Source organism: Dromaius novaehollandiae, chromosome 32 (assembly GCF_036370855.1).
Source record: "Dromaius novaehollandiae isolate bDroNov1 chromosome 32, bDroNov1.hap1, whole genome shotgun sequence".
NCBI lineage: Eukaryota > Metazoa > Chordata > Aves > Casuariiformes > Dromaiidae > Dromaius > Dromaius novaehollandiae.
Window position 1 is genome coordinate 635,467 of NC_088131.1, and position 8,911 is coordinate 644,377.

The window sequence follows — 8,911 nt, forward strand, 5'->3', positions numbered from 1 at the left end:
GGGGGTCCCTGGGGGGCTGCTGCGCGAGCGGGCTCGCCTGGCCCCCCCGGGCTGGAGCCGCCCCTACGCCTTCGCCCATGCTGACTTCCAGGTGCCCGGGGGGGTTGGGGGGGTCCCGGGGGTCCCTGGGGGGTCCCGGGGGGTCCCTGGGGGGCTGCTGGGGGTCCCTGGGGGGCTGCGGAGGGGCCTGGGGGTCCCTGGGGGTCCCTGGGAGTCCCTGGGGATCTCTGGGGGGCTGTGGAGGGGCCTGGGGGTCCCTGGGGGTCCCTGGGGGGTCCCTGGGGGGCTGCGGAGGGGCCTGGGGGTCCCTGGGGGTCCCTGGGGGGCTGCGGAGGGGCCTGGGGGTCCCTGGGGGGGGCTGTGAGGGGACCACGGGGGGGGCCGCGGGGACAGGGGACACGGCTGCGGGGCTGCTGGCACCCCCGTGACCTCGTGCCCCCCCCCGTGTCCCCCCCCCTCGTGTCGCGGCGCAGGCGGGGGAGCAGCTGCTGGCGCTGGGGCTGGCGGAGGCGGGGGGGCCGCCGGGGGGGGCGGCGCTGCAGGGGCTGGTGGCGGCGGGGGCCTACGGGGGCCGCGTGGCCGACGCCTGGGACCGCCGCCTGCTGCTGGCCCTGGCCGCCCAGCTCCTGGGGCCCCCCCCGCCCGCCCCCGGCGCACGGTGAGGCCCCCCCCGCGCCCACGGGGCGGGGCTTGGCCGGGGGGCGGGGCTTGCCCCGGGGGGCGGGGCTTGCACGAGGCGGTGGGGACCCCCCCCCGTCTTGGGCTGGTAGGGGAGGGGGTATGGTGAGGAGGGGGCGGGGCTATGCAGATTGAGGGGGCGGGGTCCTTCTGCTGGGTGGGGACATGCCAATCGAGGGCCCTGGTGGGTGGGGTTATGCAAATGTGGAGGGGGTGGGTCCTTGTAGGCGGGGCTATGCAAATAGGAGGCGGCCCAGTGGGCGGGGGGCTGATGGTGGGGATGGGGGCTTGGTGGGCGGGGCCAGCTCCCTGTGGGCGGGGCTATACCCATTCAGGGAGGGGGCATCCCAGTGGGCGTGGCCACAGGGTGCTGTGGGCGGGGCCAGCTCCATGTGGGCGGGGCTATGCCAATCCAGGGGCCCCCCAGTGGGTCGGGCCACGGGGTGCTGTGGGCGGGGCCAGCTCCATGTGGGTGGGGCTATACCCATTCAGGGAGGGGGCATCCCAATGGGTGTGGCCACAGGGTGCTGTGGGCGGGGCCAGCTCCATGTGGGCGGGGCTATGCCAATCCAGGGGCCCCCCAGTGGGTCGGGCCACGGGGTGCTGTGGGCGGGGCCAGCTCCATGTGGGTGGGGCTATACCCATTCAGGGAGGGGGCATCCCAATGGGTGTGGCCACAGGGTGCTGTGGGCGGGGCCAGCTCCCTGTGGGCGGGGCTATGCCAATTCAGGTGTCCCGGCGGTGTGGCCACAGAGGGTGCTGTGGGCGGGGCCAGCTCCATGTGGGCGGGGCTACACCGACTGGGGGGACCCAGTGGGCAGGGCCGTGGGGTGCTGTGGGCGGGGCCAGCTCCCTGTGGGCGGGGCTATGCCCATTCAGGGAGGTGGCGTCCCAGTGGGCATGACCACAGATGATGTGGGCGGGGCTATGCCAATCCAGGGGCCCCCCAGTGGGTGGGGCCACGGGGTGCTGTGGGCGGGGCCAGCTCCATGTGGGCGGAGCTATGCCAGTTCGGGTGTCCCGGGGGCGTGGCCAGCGCCCTGCAGGGCGCAGCCCTGGGGCAGGGCAGGGGGGCGGGGCCTGTGTGGGCGTGGTGGGCGTGTCCGTGCGCTGAGGCCCCGCCCCCCGGGCAGGCTGCTGGAGGCGGAGGGCTACGCGGTGCCGGGCGACGGGCCGCTGAGCGCCTACCGGGCCCGCGCGGGGCTGCTGCCGGGCCGCGACCCCCCCGCCGCCCTGGGGCTGCACCCCAACGCCGCCGTGGCCCCCCGCGCCGCCGCCGCCGCCCGCCTCTGCGCCGGCCTGCGCGCCCTGCGCCGCCCCCCCGCCGGCCACGACCCCCCCGCCGGGCGCCACGACGCGGTGAGCATCGCTTCCCCCCCCCCCGTCCCCCGGCACCCCCCAGCGCTGCCCCCCAGCTCACCCTGTGTGTCCCCCCCCCCCCCCGGCGCAGGTGCTGGAGGTGGCGGCGGAGGCGCTGGCGCGGCTGCCCCCCGCCCTCGACTGCCCCGGCACCGAGGCGGCCATGGCCGCCGACCCCTCGGCCCTCACCGCCGTGCTGCGGCAGGAGCTGCGCCGCTACCGCGCCCTGCTCGCCACCGTCAGGTGGGTGCCGCTGCGCCCCGGGGGGGCACACATGGGGCACGGGACGTGGGACACGCGACACGGGACACGGGACACACACACGGGACACGGGACACGCACACGGGACACGGGACACACGGGACATGGGACATGGGACACGCACACGGACATGGGACACGTGACACGGGACACGCACACAGGACACGGGACACACGGGACACGGGACATGGGACACGCACACAGACACGGGACATGCACACAGGACATGGGACACGCACACAGGACACGGGACACACGGGACACGCACACGGACATGGGACACGTGACATGGGGCACATGCGACACAGGACACGGGGCATGCACCCAGGACACGGGGCACGCACACGGGACGTGGGGCACGCACACGGGATATGGGACACAGGACATGCACACGGGACACGGGGCACCCACACAGGCAGGACACAGGGCATGCACATGGGATGTGGGACATGGGACACGCACACGGGACATGGGACACGCACACGGGACACAGGCACACACGCACAGGACACAGCACACGGGCAGGACACGGCACGCACACGGGATGTGGGACATGGGACACGCACACGGGACGTGGGGCACGCACACGGGACATGGGACACACGGGACACGGGACATGGGACACGCACACGGACATGGGACACGTGACATGGGTCACATGCGACACAGGACACGGGGCACGCACACGGGATGTGGGGCACGCACACGGGACTTGGGACACAGGACATGCACACGGGACACGGGGCACCCACACAGGCAGGACACAGGGCATGCACATGGGATGTGGGACATGGGACACGCACACGGGACGTGGGGCACGCACACGGGACTTGGGACACAGGACATGCACACGGGACGTGGGGCACGCACACGGGACACAGGCACACATGCACAGGACACAGCACACGGGCAGGACACGGCACGCACACGGGATGTGGGACATGGGACACGCACACGGGACGTGGGGCACACACACGGGACACAGGCACACATGCACAGGACACAGCACACGGGCAGGACACGGCACGCACACGGGATGTGGGACATGGGACACGCACACGGGACGTGGGGCACGCACACGGGACACGTGCGTGGCACACGGACACACACAGGACACGTGGGACCCAGGGGGACACGGGCCGTGCAGGACCCCCAGGAGGGACAGGCGACACCAGCAACACGGACACGGGGTGACACGCGAGCAACACGGGCTGGCGCGGGGCCGGGGCACAGAGGGAGGCGGGAGGCTGCCCGGACGCCTGGGCCCCCGGGGCAGCTCCATGGGGCCGCTCCCGGACGCCTGGGCCCCTGGGGTGGTTCCGTGGGGGCAGCTGCCCGGACGCCTGGGCCCCCGGGCGGCTCCCGGACGCCTGGGCCCCCGCAGGGCCTCGCTGGAGGGGCTGCAGCGGGCGCTGCGGGGGCAGGAGCTGATGTCGCCCGAGCTGGAGGAGACCGTGGAGCACCTGGAGCAGGGGCGGGTGCCGCCACCGTGGGGCAGGGTGAGCCGGACGCCGGGGCCCCCCGGGGGGGGGGGTGGGGGGCGCCCGGACGCCTGGGCCCCTGCGGAAGCAGCGGAGCCCTAAGGCAGGAGGGGAGCAGGGGGCACCTGGCGGCTGCTGCCCATATATGGTCATGGGGGTGGGGCCACGCAGTTCATTTGCATAAAGCAGGTGGGGCTTGGCCAAACTCCTGCCCCTTTGCCCATATATGGCTGTAGGGGGGCAGAGCCCTGCCAAGCTCCACCCCTTTGTCCTTATATGGAGGGAACCTCTGCGGCTCCTTGCGGCTGCCCCCCACGTCCCCCAATCCCCCCCCCGGGACCCCCAGGGACCCCTGTATCCTGCCCCAGGACCCCCAGTGCCCTCCTACAGCCCCCCAGACCCCCCCAGCTCTCCCAATCCCCCCCCCGGGACCCCCAGGGACCCCTGTATCCTGCCCCAGGACCCCCAGTGCCCTCCTACAGCCCCCCCAGACCCCCCCAGCTCCCCCAATCCCCCCTGGGACCCCCAGTGCCCCCCTGCGTCCCCCCCACGTCCCCCCAGGCCCCCCCAAATCTCCCAGTCCCCCCCCAGGGATCCGCAGTGCCCCCCTGCATGTGCCCCCATCCCCCCCAGACCCCCCCGGGGACCCCCCGGCCCCTCTACATCCCCCATCCTCCCCCGAGACCCCCAGGGACCCCTATAGGCTGCCCCAGGACCCCCATTGCCCCCCCATGTTCCCTCTCAGCCCCCCCCCGCATCCCCCAATCCCCCCCCAGGGACCCCCAATGCCCCCCTGCATCCCCCCACGTCCCCCCCGTGTCCCCCCCACCGCCCAGACGTACCCCTCCCGCAAGCCGCTGGGGTCCTGGCTGGAGGACGTGGGGGGGGCGCCTGGCGCAGGCAGGGCATGTGTCCCCCCTGTGTGCCCCCCCCACGTGACCCCCCCCGCCATGTGTCCCCCCCCCATGTCCCCCCCCAGACGTACCCCTCGCGGAAGCCCCTCGGCTCGTGGCTGGAGGACCTGGGGGGGCGCCTGGCGCAGGTGGGGCGCTGGGCGGCCACGGCCCGGCCCCCCCCCCGCCTCTGGCTGGGGGGCTTCACCGCCCCCCCCGCCCTGCTGGGCGCCCTGCTGCAGGAGGCCGCCCGCCGCACCCAGGTGCGCCCCCCCGGACGCCGGGGCCCCTGGGGGGGGGGGACGCCTGGGTCCATGGGGGGGGGTCCTGGACACCTGGGTCCTCCTGGGGGGGGCTCAGAGTCTGGAGCCCCACGGGGTGCTGCGGGAGGGGGGCCGGACGCCTGGGCCCCTGGGGGGGGGTCCCAGACACCTGCGTCCCTGGGTGGGGGATGCCTGGATCCTCCTGGGGGGGGGCCCGGACGCCTGGGCCCCTGGGTGGGGGGACACCCAGTTCTCTGGGGGGGGGCACATGGGACCCAGAGGGGCCCGGACACCTGGGTCCTTGGGGGTGGGGGGGACGCCTGGGTCCAGGGGGGGAGCAGGATGCCTGGGACCCTCTGGGGGGGGGGGACATTTGGGCCCCCAGGGGCTGAGGGGGGGTCCCCTGGGGGGGGGACGTGTGTGTCCCTTTGGGGGGGCCTCAGTCACCTGGGTCCCTTGGGGGGTCCCCGGCCGCCTGGATCCCTTGGGGGGGTCCCCAGACGCCTGGGCCCCTGGGGGGGGCCTCCGGACACCTGGGTCCCCCTGGGGGGGTCCCGGACGCCTGGGCCCCAGGTGCAGCAAGTGCCGCCCCCCCCCCCCCCCAGGTCCCGCTGGACTCGCTGTCGTGGGACTTCAGCGTCGCCACCGTGGACGACAGCAACCTGGTCTACGCCCCCGAGGTGGGGGGGCGCCTGGGCCCCCTGGGGGGGGGCACTGGACGCCTGGGCCCCGGGGGGGGTGGGGAGTGAGTCCTAGGGGTGAGAGTGAGGCCCTCTGGATGCCTGGGCCCCCCCGGACGCCTGGGCCCCCCCCATTGCGCAGGAGGGCGCCTGGGTGCAGGGGCTGCTGCTGGAGGGGGCGGGATGGGCCTGGCACGGGGGGCGCCGGGGGGGACGGGGGGACGCCTGGGCCCCCCCGGACACCTGGGCTCCTCCCGGACGCCTGGGCCCCCCCGGACGCCTGGGCCCCCCCCTGTCGCGCAGGAGGGCGCCTGGGTGCAGGGGCTGCTGCTGGAGGGGGCGGGCTGGGACCGGCGCGGCGGCTGCCTGGTGGACGCGGAGCCCCTGGAGCTGGTGACCCCCCTGCCCTGCGTCCTCTTCCGGCCCGTGGAGGCCCGCAGGAGGAGCCCCCGAGGTGGGCGCCGCCCCGGGGGGGGGCCGGGGGGGCCACGACGGGGTCTGGGGGGCCACGACGGGGTCTGGGGGGGCTGCAGGGGGGTCTAGGAGGGGTCTGGGGTGGGGTTTTGGGGGGTCATGGGGGTCTGGGGGGGTCTGAGGGGCCCACGATGGGATCTGGGGGGGTCTGGGGGGGCCCCAGAGGGGGGCTGGGAGGTTTGGGGGGGCCACAACGGGGTCTGGGGGGGCCATGAGGGGTCTGGGGTGGGGTTGGGGGGGCCATGGGGCTCTGGGGGGGTCTGGGGGTCTGGGGGAAGGTTGGGGGGGCTGCAATGGGGTCTGGGGGGGGTCTGGGGTGGGGTTTGGGGGGCCACGACATGGTCTGGGGGGGCCATGGGGGTCTGGGGGGGTCTGGGGGTCTACGGAGAGGATGGGGGGGCTGCAATGGGGTTTGTGGGGGGTCTGGGGTGGGGGTTGGGGGGCCACAGCGGGGTCTGGGGAGACCCACGGGGGTCTGGGGGGCTGCAGCGGGGTCTGGGGGGGCCACAGGGGCCTGGGGTGGGATCTGGGGGGGCCGTGGGGGTATGGAGGAGGCCACAGAGGCATCTGGGGGGGCCGTGGGGGGTTCTGGGGGGGTCACGGGGGTCTGGGATGGGGTTTGGGGGGCCCTGAGGGAGGCTGGGGGGGCCCTGAGGAGGTCTGGGGGCGCCCTGACGGGGTCCGGGGGTCCCTGGGGGTCTGGGCTGGGGGTTGGGGGGGGCCCTGAGGGAGTCGGGGGGGCCACGACGGGGTCCGGGGGGGCCCTGGGGGGGTCTGGGGTGGGAGTTGGGGGGGGCCATGGAGTTTGGGGGGCTGGGGGGTTTGGGGGGTCGCGGTGGGTCGGGGTGGGGGCTGGGGGGGGCGTTTGCCCTTTGGCCCCGCCCCCTGACTGTGGCCCCGCCCCCTGGTGCTGGCCCCGCCCCCTGACTGTGGCCCCGCCCCCTGACCCCCCCCCCGGGGCAGGGCTGTACTCGTGCCCCTGCTACCTGCACCCGGGGCGGGAGGGCGACGGCGGCCGCTCGGCCTTCGTGGTGGCCGTGGAGCTGCGCGCCGGCGCCCCGGGAGCCGCGCACTGGGTCCGCCGCGGGGCCGCCCTGCTGCTCGCCCTCGACACGTGACGCGCCCCGACACGCCTCGACACGCGTGTAGCCGCGCCGAGCACGCCCGCGCCCGCCGGGCCCGCCCTCGACGCCGAACACGTGTGTACCCGCACACGCGTGTGCTCCTCCTCCCGCACACGCGTGTTCTCCTGCCCTGCACACGCGTCTCTTCCTGCTCCGCACACGCGTGTGCTCCTCCTCCCGCACACGCGTGTTCTCCTGCCCTGCACACGCGTCTCTTCCTGCTCTGCACACGCATGTGCTCCTCCCCCACCTGCACACGCGTGTTCTTCTCCCCTGCACACGCGTCTCTTCCTGCTCCGCACACGCATGTGCTCCTCCCCCACCTGCACACGCGTGTTCTCCTGCCCTGCACACGCGTCTCTTCCTGCTCCGCACACGCATGTGCTCCTCCCCCACCTGCACACGCGTGTTCTTCTCCCCTGCACACGCGTCTCTTCCTGCTCCACACACGCATGTGCTCCTCCCCCACCTGCACACGCGTGTTCTTCTCTCCTGCACACGCGTCTCTTCCTGCTCCGCACACGCATGTGCTCCTCCTCCTGCACGCGTGCGTTCTCCTCCTGCCACCCCACACATCATCTCCTCCCGCCCCACACACGCATGTTCCCCGCGCACACGCGTGTCCTCCTGCCCCACACATGCATGTGCTCTTCCCCCACCCTGCACACGCGTGTCCCCCGCCCCACACATACGCGTGCTCCTCCTGCCCTGCACACGTGTGTCCCGCCCCCGCTCTGCACACGCGTGTTCTCCCATCACCCCACACATCCATCTCCTCCCGCCCCGCACACGCGTGTTCCCCTGCCCCGCACACGCATGTTCTCCCCCCGCACACACGTGTTTCCCCCCCCAATAAAGCCGCTCTGTTGCCACCCGGCTCCGCTGTGCCCCTTGGTGGGGGGGGGAGCGGGGGGGGGGCCCGGACGCCTGGGCCCCGCCGGGGGCGGGGGGGGGAGGCGGCGGCGCTTCGCGTGTTGCCATGGGAACGGGCAGGAATGCGCCCCCCCCCCCCCGCCCCGCGCGGCCGTGATGTCACGGCGGCGGCGGCCAATCAGGGCGCGGCTCGCGGCTGTTGCTCGGGGACGGGAGGGGCGCGCGCGGGGGGGGGGGGGGAACAGCTGCTCGTGGCGGCACGTGCGGGCGGCGCGGGGGGGGGGCTGCGCATGCGCGGGGGGTCGCGGGCAGGTTGCGCATGCGCGGGGGTGGGGGGAGGCGCATGCGCGGGGCGGGGCCGGGCGCGCGCGGGGCCTCGTGCAAAGGCCGGGCACGTGGGTGCGGGTGCGGCGGCCGCGCATGCGCAGCAGCGTGCAACGGTAACGGTCGTGGGGGGGGGGGGGGGAGGGAGGTCGTCGTGCAACGGCCGGGCGCGCGCGGCCTCGTGCAGCCACCGAGCACCGGGGGCCTCGTGCAACGGCCAGGTACGGGGGTCGGTGTGCAACGGCCAGGTGGGGGGGGCCCTCGTGCAAAGCCTGGGCACGCGCGGCCTCTTGTGCCCGCCAGGCACCGGGGTCCTCGTGCGACGGCCGGGTGTGGGGGGCCTCGTGCAACACGTGGACACGCGCGGCCTCGTGCAGCCACCGAGCACCAGGGTCCTCGTGCAACGGCCGGGTGTGGGGGTCCTCGTGCAGAGCCTGGGCACGCGGGGCCTCGTGTGCCCACTGAGCACCGGCGTCCTCGTGCAAGCGCTGTGCCCGGGGG

At 75.0% G+C, this 8,911-nt stretch overlaps 1 protein-coding gene across 1 annotated transcript in view; it reads left to right on the top strand.

Annotated features, from left to right (window-relative positions):
* DNAH2 (dynein axonemal heavy chain 2) overlaps positions 1 to 8,085 on the top strand; it is a 78,168-nt gene extending 70,083 nt beyond the window's left edge. Inside the window, exons 81-88 of the mRNA XM_064501087.1 lie at positions 474 to 658; positions 1,812 to 2,037; positions 2,129 to 2,280; positions 3,683 to 3,797; positions 4,759 to 4,935; positions 5,541 to 5,615; positions 5,919 to 6,069; positions 7,053 to 8,085. Of these exons, the coding sequence (XP_064357157.1) occupies positions 474 to 658; positions 1,812 to 2,037; positions 2,129 to 2,280; positions 3,683 to 3,797; positions 4,759 to 4,935; positions 5,541 to 5,615; positions 5,919 to 6,069; positions 7,053 to 7,207 (1,236 nt within the window). The 3' untranslated portion in view covers positions 7,208 to 8,085. The remainder of the gene's footprint in view (positions 1 to 473; positions 659 to 1,811; positions 2,038 to 2,128; positions 2,281 to 3,682; positions 3,798 to 4,758; positions 4,936 to 5,540; positions 5,616 to 5,918; positions 6,070 to 7,052) is intronic.
* Positions 8,086 to 8,911: the final 826 nt, after the last annotated feature.